General features: G+C 36.8%; 3 protein-coding genes across 4 annotated transcripts; all 3 read left to right on the top strand.

The window, feature by feature from the left end:
• Positions 1 to 538: 538 nt before the first annotated feature.
• On the top strand, positions 539 to 4,476 carry LOC111788246 (auxin-responsive protein IAA17). 2 transcript variants are annotated; one of them, XM_023668546.2, is made up of 6 exons: positions 539 to 879; positions 956 to 1,268; positions 2,560 to 2,854; positions 3,303 to 3,580; positions 3,670 to 3,760; positions 3,946 to 4,473. In XM_023668546.2, the coding sequence occupies exons 2-6, from the start codon at positions 1,079 to 1,081 to the stop codon at positions 4,001 to 4,003; spliced, it is 912 nt and encodes a 303-aa protein (XP_023524314.2). In that variant the 5' UTR covers positions 539 to 879; positions 956 to 1,078; the 3' UTR covers positions 4,004 to 4,473. The 2 variants fall into 2 exon arrangements, with proteins under 2 accessions (XP_023524314.2, XP_023524312.2); XM_023668544.2 differs by lacking the exons at positions 539 to 879; positions 956 to 1,268 and having other exon boundaries at positions 1,965 to 2,854; positions 3,946 to 4,476.
• A 600-nt stretch (positions 4,477 to 5,076) lies between these two features.
• LOC111788219 (uncharacterized) lies at positions 5,077 to 8,153 on the top strand. Its single transcript, XM_023668497.2, has 4 exons — positions 5,077 to 5,875; positions 6,041 to 6,155; positions 6,354 to 6,468; positions 7,086 to 8,153. Exons 1-4 carry the CDS (start codon positions 5,772 to 5,774, stop codon positions 7,808 to 7,810), a joined length of 1,059 nt encoding a protein of 352 aa, XP_023524265.2. The 5' UTR covers positions 5,077 to 5,771; the 3' UTR covers positions 7,811 to 8,153.
• Positions 8,154 to 10,691: 2,538 nt separating this feature from the next.
• Positions 10,692 to 15,221, top strand: LOC111788161 (protein WVD2-like 5). Its single transcript, XM_023668407.2, has 9 exons — positions 10,692 to 11,052; positions 12,058 to 12,340; positions 12,439 to 12,708; positions 12,842 to 12,873; positions 13,077 to 13,148; positions 13,282 to 13,381; positions 13,556 to 13,627; positions 13,702 to 13,812; positions 14,279 to 15,221. The coding sequence occupies exons 2-9, from the start codon at positions 12,068 to 12,070 to the stop codon at positions 14,846 to 14,848; spliced, it is 1,500 nt and encodes a 499-aa protein (XP_023524175.2). The 5' UTR covers positions 10,692 to 11,052; positions 12,058 to 12,067; the 3' UTR covers positions 14,849 to 15,221.
• The last annotated feature ends 1,330 nt before the right edge of the window (positions 15,222 to 16,551 follow it).

The raw sequence follows: 16,551 nt of genomic DNA on the forward strand, positions 1-16,551 counted from the left end.
TAAAGAACACATCAATGTAGAGTTACTAAGTTAAGGGAAAGTAAGCCAAGAATGGGCTCGATGAGTTGACTTTTTCACTCAGTTTGACTATTATTTTTATTATTATTTTTTTGCATTTTATCTCTCATAGATTACGACTGTCTCTGAATAATTTCTCCAAGTAAATAACTCAATTCACGAGTATGTCAATTGATGAATCAAGGTAGTGTTTGACGTGAGAGTTTGAAAAGATCCCGACAAAAAAAAGGTCCCACTGCTCGTATGTGTTCCAAACATGATGGATCGGGTAAGATTTCATGCAAATGTATCAATACCGCTCGAGATTTTATGGTCTTTTCCCGCCAAGGATTACATGAACATAAACATTTTCATTTCCTACCCTACAAGTAAGCCCTTTCACCACATTTAATTAATGGTGGGTCATTTGTGTCGTCGATCTCACTTTTTATATCTACATATATATATATATATATATAATTATGTCACCCACGACACTCTTGAAGTTTTTTTCAAAACCGACATTAAGGTAAAAAACTCGAGGATCAGATAAAGATGTTTGTGGCATTGTTGTTGTTGCAGTAACACGACTGATTTCGCTACAACTTTGTGGGCAACCACGATGATTATGAAGAACATAGTCAAGAAACAGAGATTCGAACAGATGACTTGGAGACCTTTAAAGATCGTAAATTAAAAATTTTAATTTTAGAGTTGAAATTGATATAAATCCAAATTAATTTTCGAGGAAGGCACCAACAATTGAATTTCAGTTGAGAACTTTCTTGATGCGGAGAGATCAATCAAACGGGATCCGACCTAATCAAATATCTCCGAGAAGAAGAAGATGAACGAACAATGATTGAGCACAAAGGAAAAAAGGTTTGAAGAAATATTTGAAGAAATATTTGAAGAAATATTTGAAGAAATTCGGATTACATATATTCCTTTCTTCTAGGGCTTCCAAAATGTGTAACAAAATCAATGGCGGATTTCGATCGAGCTGTACAATATGCTTCTCCTGCAAATGCCAGCCTTTCTTGTCAGTAAACATCCTTCTGGGGTCTACTAGGGTTCATCCATGCGGGCTTCGACATCGACACGACCAATCCAATCGCTTCGGTGTCTTCAATGGCCGCTCGTTGCCGAGGACACCAGTTTCCTTGCCATGGTTTTGAAGGTCACGTGGACTTCAATTGGACTTGCCCGCTTGGTTCTAGACAACTTCTTGCCCTGCTGGCCTACGCTTTTCGCTTGGAGCCAGCTGCGAGGTAATGATCTCTGAACATATACCAAACGTATGCATGGTGTTTGTTAAAATGTCTAAGACAAATCTGTGACCTTTATTTCTCTCTTTCTTCTATTATGTGTAGAAGTAGAACTATACTCCGACAAAGGGAATCGTTTTTTTTTTCTTTAATTGGGGAAGACAGAAAGGAACTCAAGTACGAAAATTATTGAGGTGGATGAACTGATGAAGGGAATGTTTTAGTTCACCCCATTATCATGGAACTTTGAATATCAGAGTTCATGCATCATGACTCATTTTGACAACATTTAGCTGATTATTTCGACTGGTTTATGATATTGTTCTCTTTGAGTTTTCTCTTTCGGGCTTTCCCTCAAGTTTTTAAAACGCGTCTGCTAGGGAGAGGTCTCCACACCCTTATAAAGAATGTTTCGTTCTCCTCTCCAACTAATGTAGGATCTCGCAATCCACTCCCCTTAGGGGCCAACGTCCTTGTTGGCACACTGCCCCGTGTCCACCTTCGAAGGGGTTCAGCCTCGTTGCTGGTACATCGCCTTGTGTCTGGATCTGATACCATTTGTAACGGTCTAAGCCCACCACTAGCCGATATTGTCTTCTTTGGATTTTCCCTTTCGGGCTTCCCCTCAAGGTTTTTAAAATCGTCTACTAGGAAAAGATTTCCACACCCTTATAAACAATGTTTCGTTCTCCTCTCACAATGTAAGTTATGTGTTAATCCTAAGAAAATGGAAGGTTTTAGATATTTAACTTTTGGGTTTGATCAATTTTCTTCAATGCAATCTGCTCTTAGTCGTCTCTTTCATGGTCCAACTTCAAAAGTTGATGATAGTTTAAGCATATCATGCGTATGCTGTTGAGATCACTTTGGAAGCTACTTAATTGGTCTCTTCTGTCCCAATAGAGTATGAATAAATCAAGTCCATATTACAGAAGAAGAAGATGCTGGGATTTGAATACCCTTAATGTTTGTTTATATTTAGAATTTAATGGTGTTTTGAAGTGTAAAGCATGGATAATCGAGCATCAAAGACTTTGCTGAACTAAGTTAGGCGCTTGGCCTACTTGATTTATGATATGTTTCCACAGAAATGACTTTCTTTCAGCAGACCCAACTGCCATTGTTGTCTCTGTCTCTGTCTCTCTCTCTCTCTCCCTACCCAGTTGTCGTCTCTCTCACTGTCTTATCCACATTGATACACATATAAATAATCCTAAGTTGCAAACAAAACTACCCATTCGATTCACTGCTGGTGCTATCATCATCCCATTGCTTTTGAATTATTTGAAAACAGGAGAGATTCTAATGGAGCTTCAACTTGAGCTAGCACTTTCTGTTCCTGATCGCACCAGAGGCTTCGACCTGAACAGAAATGCATGTGATAGAGATGTGTTTGGTTCAGATCCGAGGAGCTGTGTGTGTGAACAAAGCACGAGCCATGGTAGACACAAGCGTGGCTTTGATGATGCTTTCTTTAAGAGCAAAGACTCGTCTAAAGATCTGTCTTTGCTACTGTGGAGCGATCGCTCTAACAAGGAAGATGATGACAGAAAGGACACCAACCATAGAAGCTCCTGTGCTATACACATGTGAGTTTCATTTATACAATGATTTTCCTTCAATTTTAGAATGTTATTATGCTGGTAGGAGATTTGAACCTCGATTCATGAGGCTAGCCACCGGTGTCTAACTACTTGAGTTATGTTTAGATTGACTCGTAATTAGCCGATATTCATCAACTAAGCAAACATGTTTAGATGGGCCAACTTTAAATAGAGTACAAACAGACCTCTAAGGCTAGGATGCATTTGTTCTGTCAATAAGCATCTGGTCTGATGCAAGTAGGGTTGTTCTGAAATTTTAGAGTACAAGTACGCTCGATTTATACAAATTAATATTCTTTTCATGTTGAACTACACTAGACTATTTTCATGCTTACTAATTAGAATAAATTCGGCAATTAATGAGAAAATGGTCAAACTAGCTACAAAAAGACTCTTTTATCATCTGATGATTTGGTTCGGTTTTTCAAAACAGTAATGTTGGAGAGGAGAACAAAGTTGTAGGGTGGCCACCCATTAAATCATGGAGGAAAAAGCACCTGCATCAGCTGCAACAGGACAGACTCGGTTCTGATCAGACGAACAATCATTACTGGATGGAAGACGATGAAGACGATGGAATCGTTTTTAACCCAAAATATGTGAAGGTGAAGATGGAGGGAGTGGCAATAGCTAGGAAGATTGATGTGGGGCTGTATAGCTCTTATCAGACGCTGAAAACTGCGTTGATCAACATGTTTTCCAATTCTTGCTGTGAGTGAACAGTTACTGATTTCAAAGTTGTTTGTGAAATCTTACCCAAATTTCAGTAACTTAACAGGTTGATATCTTCTTATGAACAGATCAAAAGTGTGGGTATAGCAATGACAGCTTCACTCTCACCTACCAGGACAAAGAAGGAGATTGGATGCTTGCAGAAGATCTTCCATGGCAGTAAGCACTCTTTCCTTCACCTCTCTCTTGCTAAAAACATTGACAAAATACTACAAATCTGAGCTGAAATATCCAAAATTCATGTTCTTGACAAAGATTCTGATATGTTTGAATCATTAGAACTTAGAAATAAACACCATGAACTGATGATTAGATTCTAAATACAAGAAATGATGGGTTTACAGGGCTTTCCTAGAATCTGTGCAGTGCATGAAGATTATAAGAAGACAATCATCAAACTAAGGGAAGAAATGTTTAAGAAATTGCTGCTTTTTCCTTTTAGTTCATTATGTGATAATCCAAATAAAGTGGAAGGGTTTAGTTCATTATGTTTGTTACAAGATTGATGGAATTAGATTCAATTTTAATTGTGTTGTCTGCTGAAAAATAGATCAAATTATTGATGCTTTTTATTGATATTGGATGGTACTTAAAAGACTTGCTTGATAGGAACATTTTTCGGCCGATTTTAGGTATTTATTATCCTTGTTTAAAAGATATTCATCGATGAATTTTGTGTCTAAGAAAAATTTATTAAGCGTAAATTAAATATATTATTCTTGACTTATTTGATATTTTTAAAGTTTTTGAGTATATAAATTTATTTAATATAAATCTTAAAACACCTAAATTTGATATAATAAGTTTGGAGGTAAAAATCTGCCACGTGTGATTTCTGTAAAAGGGAATAAATATCATACAATATTCAAAACTTGTTTATAAAGCATGATTTTTGGTCCTTCTGATACTCTAATAAATTGCCACGTGTCATCTGACCTGGATTATTATCATTATTAGGGCTTAAGTGTTGCTGACGTGGCGTCTATATCTTTGCCGCGTGTGATTTCGGTAAAAGGGAATAAATATAATACAATATTCGAAACTTGTTTATAAGCATTGAGGTTTTGGTCCTTCTGATACAATCAATTGCCACGTGTCATCTGATCTGGAATTACTATTATTATTATGGCTTAAATGTTGCTGACGTGGCGTCTATATCTTTGTCAAAAGGTATTATAAAAAAAAAGAGAACAAAAAAAAGAAAGAGAATAATCCACCGGTGCTTTGCTGTACTCAACCACGTTATTGGGCCGGTTCTTTGAAGGCTGGCCCAAAAGAATAATCCTGAACTGGCCCGATTTTTCAGCCCACCATTATTGGGCTTGAGCTAGAAAGGATGGCCCAAATATATTGAACTAAATTTTGTGTTAGCATATTGTACAAATAAATAAATAATATATGGAATATTGCTTCTTTATACTATTATTTGGAAGAATTACCGATTTGAGGGTTAGCTCGACATTCAAGCCCTCGACCTATAGTCTTTGGAAACACGTCGAAAACACAGTTTTCCTAAACTCATACTTACGAAAGATTCGGAACGTGCACCGAAAAAGTGTGAAAAGTGTAAGTTCAACCTATTACTCACTACAATCCACATCATTATCCAAAACACAGAAGCTCCAAAGAAAAATACAAATCATCCATTCCATGCCATTGCCAACCAAGAACACAAGAACAAACAAGCTTGCCTATTGCCAAGGAAGAGTCCCAACTCCCAGTGCTTTTTCCCTTTACCCCTTTGAAAAGTGGTTCAGGAGGGCCAGGGGGGTAGGCAAAGGCAGGCCAGGCAGGGCAGGGCAGGGCACGCAAGCAAAGGCACTGAAACACTGCAGAGAGAAGCTTAAATGAGTCCACTGACAGTGACAATGCCCTCTCATTTCTCCCCCTCCTACCCCTACACCAACTCTCCCTTTCTCCTTGAGAGAAAATGACCAATGCCTCCTTTGGAAGCCACCATCCGTTTCTGTGGGGGACACCCTAAACCCTTTAATTCCCTTCCCCTCCCTCCCACCAAAATTATTGCCCTTTTCTCTCTCATTCTCCCAATGTTCTTCAGACCCCCACCCACCCTCCCTTTTCTCCCTTCTGTTTATTTGGCCATGATTCTCCACACCCCTTTTCCCAAACTCCATACCTGCTACCCATTTTGGACCTTCTCTCTGCCAGGATGCCCCCAAGACAAGGCTCTAGGCCTTTTGAATGTGTGAGAAGAGCTTGGCATTGTGAAAGACATCAACCCATTAGAGGTTCTCTCATTCAAGAGATTTTCAGGTTCATTTCCCCCCCCCCCCCCCCCCCCCCCCCCCTTTTCCTTTTCAGTATGTAGCTTATGTTCTTGTTTCTTTAGGTTGAATATCTGATCTGGGTTTTGTGGGTTTTGTGGGTTTTGTGGGTTTTGTTGGGTTTTGTGGGTTTTGTTGGGTTTTGTGGGTTTAGGGTTGTGAGTCAAGTTCATTGCCCTGCTACCAAGAAGAACAAGGAATGGCAAGAGAAACTCCCCATTGTTGTTCTTAAAGCTGAGGAAATTCTCTATTCTAAAGCTGATTCTGAGGTTAGGCCCTCTCTCTTTCCATTCTTGAAGCTATCTGTTCCTTGTTGCTTGGTGCATGAATGCCATGTTATTCTGTGTTCTATAGATCCCTATAGTTTGTAATTTCAAAAGGTTATAAACTAGTTTGTGTAACCAAAGCTATGGAAGTTCATACACCAAAATAAGCTCACACTGTTCATCTTTGTGCACCTGCCACAGGCTGAATACATGGATATTACTACACTATGGACCCGAATAAACGAAGCGATTAATACGATAATTCGGCTCGATGGGGACACCGAAACTGGGGAGTTTCTTCATCCTTGTATTGAAGGTGACTGCAATTTGTACTTGTTATTTTGTTTGAGAACATCTTCTGTATGTTTGTCACTAAGTACTAGATGGTCTTCTCAATGTTGTAGGATGTAGCGATTATTTTTCGAGAAAAGTCGAGATGATTGTAGGGTTTATGTTGTTATGTAGGATTGTTGGAGATCTAGGTTAGTTGTGACACTAACGACTATTAAACACGTAGGTAGTTTGACGTGGGAATATGTGATTTTATTGCAATATCGGAGTTGTTTCTGTAACAGTTGTCTCGTAGGATTAGTTGACATGATTGTAGAGTAAGACTGTTGTTTCGTAGGATGATTCGAGATATACGTAGTTTGGTTGAGATGGTATGGGACCTTCAAATGGGGATTCCCCGACCCGAACCCCGATTCTCCGAAACGGGGAATGGGGTGGGGACGGGATGATGAACTATGGAGATAGGGATGGGGAGTGCATCCCCGCCCCGCCCCATTGCCATCCCTATGCCTATGGTTATCAATATATAGGCAATTGTCAATGGAACTCTGTGATTTTGTGCAATATTATGATAGTATCTGAAACTTAGCTTGAAGATTATTGGTTCTAATTCCTAATCTTTTGTAAAACAAACTTTGTCAGCTGCTCTCTATTTGGGTTGCACGCCGAGACGATCGTCGAGGAGTAACCGAGGTAGTAACCTGAGGGGCTACCTTACTTCCTGCTCTCCACAAGTCCTAGAAACATCATCTCACTACATCAACACCATTAGACCAGCTGTTCTGAGTTCATCTTGTACCATACCTGATGCCAGACCGAAAAGCCAAATCCATGTCGGTAATCCCATCGGAGTTAGCACGAACTCGAAATCCTCGACCGTATATAAGAACATTTGGCCATCAATCAGTAGCCAACAGTTCCTTACAGAGACTGTTTCAGGATGGAACATGTTTTCTTTGTGTCCATTGTACAATGGAAGCAATCAGCACGAGCCCGGTATCAATATCCAACCTATGCCCCTCTACAACGATCCGAGTTTCTCTGTTCCAGCTCCGTTTAAGTACTTCCATTCCAGTGAGCCGATTGCTGCAAGGAACGACAAAGTTGATTCTGTTAATACTCTTCACGAGCAACAGAAAACAGCCTGCAATCTATCGTTGCGGTTGGGTCCTCTCTCCATTCCACATCCAAGCATGAACAACGGTCGATCCAAGTCGATCACAGACATCGGTGCTAACAACTCTCAAAACCAGATAACGAGTTCTTCCGGTCACCCGTTCCAACTAGACAAAACGCTTCCTTTCTTTCCTCTCCATGTTACATTAGATTCCCATTTGAAGGAGCAGAGTTTCAAGATGGACATTTAGACTCAGCCATAAATTAGGGAAAAAAACAAGAACAAGAAAGGGACTTGGAAGCAGCTAGCAAACCATGTTAAGATGTTGTTGTGTTGTCTCTTTCGATTTTCCCGTGACGTTCTCGTGCTTGCTGTTAGTAGAAACCCGTACGACGTTTAGACATTTATCACCTATGTTACTGCTATAATCGAGCTATGTCGATCCAATGTAATCTCGTGTTTGTTGAAGTGTTAACACCAATGGTTTGAATGAAGATAATGAACTCTTTTGCATTTAAGCTCTCCACAAATAATGGAGTTTGTGGGGCTTAAACTTTCAGGCACAAGAGCCATCAAGTTGACAGTGTTCCAAAGACTCTTGGTAGAATTTGATGAAGTGGGGAATATTTTTGGTATATAATTAAGGACATAGGCCCTTCGATTTAGACGTTTCGGGCAGGTTTAGACTCACTCGAAGTAACTCGAAGGAGCTTCAACGTTGATATAAGGTAATATACTTTCTTTACATTATCGTACATCAATGAAAATGATCTTTTAACCTGTTCTTTTTAGTAATTCGTTGTATTCTCATAAGGGTATGTACGTTTTTTAAAGTATTGATCGATTATCAATATTTTTATAAGTTTAAGATCTTGAAAAGTGACAATGACGTCGGGAATTAGTGATAAACTCGCACGTGTATAGCTAAAGTTTGAAACCAATTGGTTTGAAACATAGAATATTTGTTCTATCTTTGGAACAGTGGTTTGAAAGCACAAAGGCCAAAGTCATTGGATGGACACCTTTTCCAAGTATTAAAGTCACTTTTGTTGATTATTAGGTTTGAAACTGATTCGGGAATTTGATCTATTCGAACTATCGAACTCAAATCATAAAGATTGGTTTGGTTGGTTTAGATTTTTATTTTTCGGTTTGGATCGGGTTAAAATTTTGAAAAATAAAAAAATTTGGTTGATTCACGGGTTGACATTTTTTTTATCGGGTCAATCCAACCCAATACTACTTTTGACTTTTGTAACCGATATTCGTGATGGGTGACCTGTAAATATTTGATATTGTATGTATTAATGTAATATGTATCGTAGATAAATAATATTTTTTAATAATTAAAAAAAATAACCCGCAACTCAATCCAATCCAAAAAATAAAAAGTTGGGTTCGATTCTGAATTCTATTCGGGTTGCTTGGGTCACTAGCCTAACCAACCCGAAATTTTAAATTTTTTCAACCCAATTCAACTCAACCGTGCACACCTGTATTAGAACCAGTTGAAAGTTGATCGATAATCAAATTATGAAATCTACGTAAATGTATTTATCGATGAAAAATCTAATTTATATATATTAAGATTAATTATATATTATTTAAACTATATATATAATATATTTTATAAATACACAGAATATAAAAATAGAAATATTTATTGATTTTATATTTTGTTAATATATTTTGAGAAGAGGAAGAGAACATGCGGTGGTCGGAATGCACGCGCCAGTGTCGCGTGGTGCTACCTAGCAGCCACTCAATGTCTGAAAGCCCTCACGTGTTTCTCTCCCCCGTCATCACGTGACTTGCCGGGGATTATTTGAATATTTCGACTTCCTTATCCTTCCTCTGGATAGGGATGACCTTCTCCCGTTTTGCAAACATCCTATTTCCCATTTCTTTCAAAATCCTAATTTTATTATTAATTTTTTTTATTTTTTATTTTAAATAAAGTTAGAGATATTCATTTAACGCATGATACGATTCTTATAAAAAATTATAGAAAAATGCAGAGGGAGTGGAGAGGTGGGAGTGGGGAGGTTTCACTGTTAGCTAATAGGGTTTGAGATAGAGATTATATTATCTGTCTACACCTCTTTAGTCTTGTTCGGTGTCACATTCGTACATTTTCGAGCCACAATTCCATCGTGGATTGTAACACCCAGCTCGCTTTTTGTATATATATATAAATGAAGTCACAAAATTAATTTATCGTTATATCAAGCTGTTTTTTTACATTTTTAAATAAAAATTATTTATTAAAATTTTACTTTTCTCTTATGGGAAATGATGCAACATGTCTATATGCTGATTTTATTAAAAAAAAAAAAAAAACATAAAATATGAATTAAATATTAATTTCCATGAAATTAAAAAAAAAAAAAAAAACTATACATAAAGAATCTATAAATAAATCAATTTACGCTCGATGTTAAATTCAAAAATAACTATTAGTATTAATTTTTATAAAAAAATAGAAAAAAAAATAAAATTGTAGTAAGCATTAAACCACCAACAAAATTGGAAGAAAAATTTTGAGACAAAGAAATTATTATTTGAATTTTTTGAGGTAGTTTTGTTTTTTATCACAAATTTATAGGAATTTATGTTTTTCTAATTAATTGCAATAAATCTCATTAATTCATATAATTCGTTTTCTTTTCATTTCTCCCAAATTTGTAAACATAAAAAAACAATAAAGTCGGTTATAAAATTAAAAAATAGTTTAAATTTTTTTTACCGGCAATAATATATATATATTTTTTTTTAGTATTTTTTAAGTTTTTAAAAATATTTTAAAATGATATTTTTTAATTTTAATTGGATAATGTAAGGATAATTTTCACGTAATTGTTGAAATAAATAAATAAATAAAAACAATTTAACTGAAACTAAAAAAACAGACATTCAGTTTGGAGATGATTGGATGAGGGAGGAGAATGGGCTGGGCCAGCCAGTAAATGAACCGTGTAAACATTTTTTTACCCCAGTAAAATCGTGTAACCAGTAAATATCTTTTTTTTTTTTCACCGTAGATATTTATTTTTTCTTTCTATTTTTTATCCACCCATAAATAATTTAAATAAATTTTTTTTAAAAAAAAAAAAAAACATTTTCCATTAAAATTCTCTGTCTTCTTCATCTCTTCCTCTTTCTTTCTTTCTCTCTCTCTCTCCTTTGATAGAAAGGGGGACTTGACCTGGAAATGGATTTGAATGCTACTACTCTCTCCACTCTCCGCTTCTGAGATTTCCATTTCCCTCTCATTTCTCCCTTTCAATTCTTCCTTTAACTCCTCCAATTTGCTTCTCCATTCTTGGATTTGCTAGATCTTGTTTTGGATCCGTGGATCTCTGCTACCTTCGGCATTATCTCTTTCTCTTTTGTTGCAGATCCTTTCCGCAGCTTCTTCAATCTCGCGCCTCGAATCGAAGCTCACACGGCTTTGTTTTTCATGAGGTTCTGATCGGCTGCGCGGTTTTCGAGGTGAGTGAGTGAGTGTGTGTGTGTGTTGGTGTGGTTTTTCTTTGTTTTTGAGCTGCTTGTTGTTGTGGAGGAGGAGATGGAATGGTTGATGAAGATGATGAATCTTGTGGTTTTCTTGTGTTTTGTGAGAGGAAAGTTGAGTGTAGGTTTTATTGTGGTTTCTTTCTTCATTTTTACTGCGGTTGAGTGGAAAGGTAGATGTCTTTTTTTGTGCTTTTATTATGAGATGGATTGATTTTTTGCCGCATGCTTAGTGTACGAATAGATCGAGTTGGAATGGTGTTTTTCATTTGGTATAGATTCTTGAATCTGGATAATGGAACGAGAATGGTGGGATTTTGATTATGGCTTATGGTTGCCTCAATCTGCAAATCGAAGGCGTGCGTGACGATGCTTGGATTTCTTGATTTCTCTTGGTTGTAATGGAATTTCGTAATGTGATTGATTGACGAGTAAGTTTGGGTTTATTAATATGTGGTTTATGGTTAGATGACGAAGTCGACGGAAAATTTATTCAAATTATTGCCCAAGTCTTTGTTCACGGTTTCTTTGGAAGAACTGGTTGACGATTTTCAAAAATATCCTTTACCACGTGTCCTGGTTCTAGAAATTTGTTGTTCTTTAAATTATTTTGAAACTAACTTGCGGCTATTAAATTATTTTGATTCAGACATGCTATTTGGTTGTCTCATACATTATGAAGACTATGAAATGGATGAATTCGATTCTATGTTTTCCTTTCAATTGATAATGTATCTTAGTTTAAATATAAATGTATGGCATCGACCTGATGAATAGCAGAATTTATGGAATTGTGAATTCTCGTGTTATAAGGCTGTTTATCGCAACGTAATTCTACTTTATGTTATGGATGATATAGCAGAGAAGTATTTCCTCAGTCGTAATGGTCTTGGTTGAAAACTTTTGCAATTCTATTTGATGACTTATATTGCTTGTTTCTTCTTATGTATGGTATGGGGCTTATATTTCTATGATCTGTTGCAGTTTACAACAAATGATGGAATCGGAAATCCTTGTACCTGCTGATGGGCTCAAACTGACCCTTCAAAATGGGTTTCATGACCATATTTCTGACAACTCAGAGGACATCGTTGCGAAAGTTATGGTGAGCGAGGGCATAAGCAATGACGTCGGGGCTACAACTCAGCAAGGAAATATGGAAAATGATCTCAAATTGAGTGGCAGTGCAACTAATGATTCAAAGACTAGGGAACTCATGGAAGGATCAAGTTTTCCGGAAGAAAGCAATATATCAATCCTTTCTAAGGCAGCCTAATTTTTTTTCATTTGTTTCTTTGGACGAAGTAGTTAATCTTATTTGACTCTAACATGTGTACTTTTCTTCTTTGATTGTATTCTTTTCAGGAAGGAGGGGAAAAGAATGTTGATCCTTCTAAGCAAGTAAAACCAGAGAAGGGTCAAATCAAGAGCAAAAATGAAAAGTCATCAGGCCCTAAACACGTTCATTCGACAGGGGTGATTAAGAATAAACATGGAAAAGATTCGGAACAGACTGCTGCTCTTTTAAATGGTTCTACCTCAGGTACAGGTACAGGTACAGGTACATCGCATCCACACTCGAAGCAGCATTATAAGAGTAGATCATTCAATGACAGGCAAGCTCAAGTGCCAAAGGTAATAGTTTCTGCATGTTGCCTTATTGCCTCATCTATGCCATGGAATCTCCACTCCCCGGGTTGTAGTTTTGATTATTTCTTCTTCTGATTGATGATTCCCTTCTCATATTCTCTTCATCTGTTTCAAGCAGCAATCTGAGAAGTCTGATGGAGAAGGATCAAAGTATGCTCTGCCTGCTGTTATGACTATATTATTTCTTCTTGGATGGTTAAATACTGTTTTTTAAAAATCTAATTTGGGATCTATTTGTGCATACATCATGAATGGAGAGAGCTTCAACTCTCCACTAAATTATTAAAAAAGAATATCAATTAATTCTTTCTTTGACTCCAAATATCACTAAGCTATGACCCTTTGTTACTCAGGGAGAATACGAACTTAAAACCTTTGCAGAAAGGTCATCCTAGTAAGTCAGAAGAAGAATCAGAATCTTCTTTGTATCCTTTGTTTCTTATTTACCGTCGGATATATTTTCCTGAAATGAATGTGGTAATATTTAGACATTGCTTCACGGTATTTAGTTTATTGTTCTTTGTTGTATCCAAGAGTTTATCCTTGAACTATTGATAGAAGTCCAAGAGCAGGGGATGAGAAACCACACAGGATTGGGAGACTTCCTAACTATGGTTTTAGTTTTAGATGCAATGAGCGTGCTGAGAAAAGAAAAGAGGTCTGGTTTGGTATTCATTTCCTTGCACGTTTTTTTGTAATTTTACCTGCCCTCTTCTCCAACAATATCTGTGTTGATATATATATATAGTTATATATATATAGTTATATATATATATATATATATATAGTTATTATTACTATAATTATTTTAACTATATATAATATGGGGCAGTTCTATTCGAAACTTGAGGAAAAGATACAAGCCAAGGAAGAAGAAAAGAATACTTTACAGGCAAAGTCCAAGGTATCACCGTCTCTGCTGTCACTTTAAATTGTTCAACATTTGATTCATATTACGAGAAAGTTGCTCTGCTACAGGAAACTCAAGAGGCTGAGATTAAAATGTTTAGAAAGAGCTTGAACTTTAAAGCAACTCCCATGCCTAGCTTTTATCAGGAACCACCTCCACCCAAAGTAGAATTGAAAAAGGTAACGTGTTGTTGCATCTGAAAAAGGGATTGAGTTTGGAGTTAATTAATATTGGTTTCGAACTTTATTGATCCTCTCATGAACTTGTGGAGATGCACAATTTTCTCGTCTTTTTGCTTCTCAGTCTGGATTTTAATTATGGCCCAAGTAGACACTGGGTAAATTTACTTACTGTCCTTTTGTAAAATATCTAGTATGGTGTGGACCCTGTAGGGCTTCTGCATGCCAGCTGCCAATCACTTGCTTATCATGTGACTGCGTTCTTAGGGTGGCAATTCAGATATAATCATTATAACTTTGTGGCATTTGTAAAGATTTTTCGTAGCATAGCCGTTTAGAAATACATTTGGGCATTTTGATCCATTGCAATTCAACCTTATTGTTCGAAGCGTCAATCTTCTATTGATTAATTAAGTTGATCTTAAGTTGGCAACAACAAATTGTTGACTAATATACTTTGATCCAGATACCACCTACAAGAGCCAAGTCTCCCAAGCTTGGCCGAAAGAAGGGTTTGAGCCCGGCAGACACTTCGAGTAATGATGGTGGTGATTTTCGATCAGTTCGCTTAAGCCTTGATGAGAATGCGGCTCTGATTAATAATTCCAAGGGTGTCTCTCCTGCTCGTTCAGAGAAGCCTAAACGCAGGTCTCTTCCTAGACTGCCTTCTGAGAAAAGTGCACTATCTGGTGTCATAGCACATGTAGGAAAATCCCCTACAATTAAGGTGAAAAATGCAGAGAAGCCTGCTGCTGCTGCAGCATCTACAATTGGAAAGAAAGAAGAAAAACGTGCATCAACAGAGAAGCCTGCGAGTTTACAAATGGTAGACGAAGAGAAAATCGCTCCCTCGGACACGACAATCAAAGTAGTAGCCTCTCTTAGCCAGGAAGAGAACGGAGTTGCAACAGCTGAGCCTAGTGAAACAGGGATCAATTCGGACGAAGAAGAGGAGGCAGAGAATGAAGAAAAATATCATCAGCATCAGACGTCGGTGGAAGAAGCTGTAGAATTGGAGCAGCCATCAAACATTTAAAGCAGCAGACACAGCCACAGCCAAGGGCGTGATGCCATTTTGGAAATGGAACAAAAAAAAAATGGTATGAGACCTGATGACTTACTTGGGCATTAAGAACTGAAAGAATGAATATTTGGGTTGTGATTGTTATTGTATTATTATCGTGTCTTCTTCTGTCAATAGCAGCAATTAGTTCTCTCACTTGTGTGCTTCCTTCCATTCACGGTTGCTGGTTGTGCGTCACTTTTCAAAACCACTTCCCATCATTGTATGTAACTTCTCTCGTCAACTTTCCTTTTTGATCTAATTTATGTTTCTGCCTCTTTTTTTTCGTTACTTGGAGAAACCCTTTGGAAATCAACACCCTACAAAATGATTGTGATTTCTTCTTCTTATATTCTTTCTTTTTTTGTGCTTCTAATGGGAATTTTTTCTTGAGTTTCATAATCCCTTTGTTTGTGTTATAGATTTTTGTTGTGATATTTATCTGAACCCGAAAACGAATGGTTCAAAGATGGGAAGAATTTTGTTTCATAATTCGAATGAGCTCTGGAAGTCGAATTTTAGTCTGATCATTGTGGGAAGCTGGCAGGTACAAAGATCCTCATGGATTTTTCCCCCCACAAAAGTTACCTAATTTCTTATTATCTTTGTATTTCCAGGAATTATGCCATCTTAGATTCTAACTGCTGTTATATGTAAGTTCGAAAAAAGTTAAAGAATTTCAGTTCGTATAGTTGATTAAAACTTAGAATTTAGTGTTATCATTTGATAAATCTTCATATAGTTTCTATAGTTTGATAAAAATCCTCATGAATTTAGTCTATTTTTATACTTAGCCTGTAGTGTAGAACTTCAAATTTGCTGAATCTGTTTACGAGATAAGATAAGATCTTGAAAGCAGTGCACTTGATAATGAAATAAGATAGAAGAATTGAACACAATTTCAAGCAATTATGATTATGATTTACGACCATATTTACTTGTCATGTGTTCTAGAACTTAAAAACAGTTGAATATGGAAGTTGAATGATTGTTCGTTTTAGTAACCTCTGCTTCATCTTGCATTAAAAAAAACTTAACATATGAATCCTTGAGATCCAGTTGAATAGTGTAATGGGAATAGGAAACACTTTGATTTGAAACCGTTTGAAATGGAGTGTTACCTGTCACTAGAATCATATCGGCGGTTGACGAGGTCTCATTAAAGATAGCGGAGGAAGGTATGGACTCTTTGATTCTTGATTCTTAGGGGGCCTATCATTACTAGTACGGTAACAGTGAGAGGATTATCGATGATACTAATGGTTATATTTATGTCATGATCTCAAATTTCCTATTGTCTAATGGTTTTTAGAGTTGGTATAGGTTCTTATGGTGGTTTTTAGAGTTGGTATAGGTTCTTTATGGCTTGGGGAGTAATATCCGTGAGCATTCATTTATCATCACTTGATCGACTATTTGATATAGATAATACACGTAATCTACGAGATACCTCTAATTCCTACAACTTGTATATTATGTTTTAACATGGTTGAGTTTCGTGATGATATGTTCTTTGAGTGCTCCTTTAGCAGTGATGTATAGGGAGATGTTTTATGTCGGAATTCCTCCACTCATGAAATCTTCTGTTAGTTAACAAAATTTAACTAGATCTATCATATTATCAATGTCGTGCTTCTTAGTCATCGTGTTTGGAGGCTAGTCTAGTGTGCAATCAT

The sequence above is a fragment of the Cucurbita pepo genome, chromosome 2 (genome assembly GCF_057944985.1).
Source record: "Cucurbita pepo subsp. pepo isolate OVF chromosome 2, ASM5794498v1, whole genome shotgun sequence".
NCBI classification, from domain to species: domain Eukaryota; kingdom Viridiplantae; phylum Streptophyta; class Magnoliopsida; order Cucurbitales; family Cucurbitaceae; genus Cucurbita; species Cucurbita pepo.

Excerpts from the sequence above, each read along its gene's own strand:
- LOC111788246 (XM_023668544.2), top strand. The coding sequence starts at position 2,337 with ATGATATGTTTCCACAGAAATGACTTTCTTTCAGCAGACCCAACTGCC. Across the intron at positions 2,855-3,302 it reads AGCTCCTGTGCTATACACAT|TAATGTTGGAGAGGAGAACA; the intron begins GTGAGTTTCATT and ends TTTTCAAAACAG. Across the intron at positions 3,581-3,669 it reads CATGTTTTCCAATTCTTGCT|ATCAAAAGTGTGGGTATAGC; the intron begins GTGAGTGAACAG and ends TCTTATGAACAG.
- LOC111788219 (XM_023668497.2), top strand. The coding sequence starts at position 5,772 with ATGCCCCCAAGACAAGGCTCTAGGCCTTTTGAATGTGTGAGAAGAGCT. Across the intron at positions 6,156-6,353 it reads ATTCTAAAGCTGATTCTGAG|GCTGAATACATGGATATTAC; the intron begins GTTAGGCCCTCT and ends CACCTGCCACAG. Across the intron at positions 6,469-7,085 it reads TCTTCATCCTTGTATTGAAG|CTGCTCTCTATTTGGGTTGC; the intron begins GTGACTGCAATT and ends AAACTTTGTCAG.
- LOC111788161 (XM_023668407.2), top strand. The coding sequence starts at position 12,068 with ATGATGGAATCGGAAATCCTTGTACCTGCTGATGGGCTCAAACTGACC. Across the intron at positions 12,341-12,438 it reads ATATATCAATCCTTTCTAAG|GAAGGAGGGGAAAAGAATGT; the intron begins GCAGCCTAATTT and ends TATTCTTTTCAG. Across the intron at positions 13,149-13,281 it reads GAAGAATCAGAATCTTCTTT|AAGTCCAAGAGCAGGGGATG; the intron begins GTATCCTTTGTT and ends AACTATTGATAG.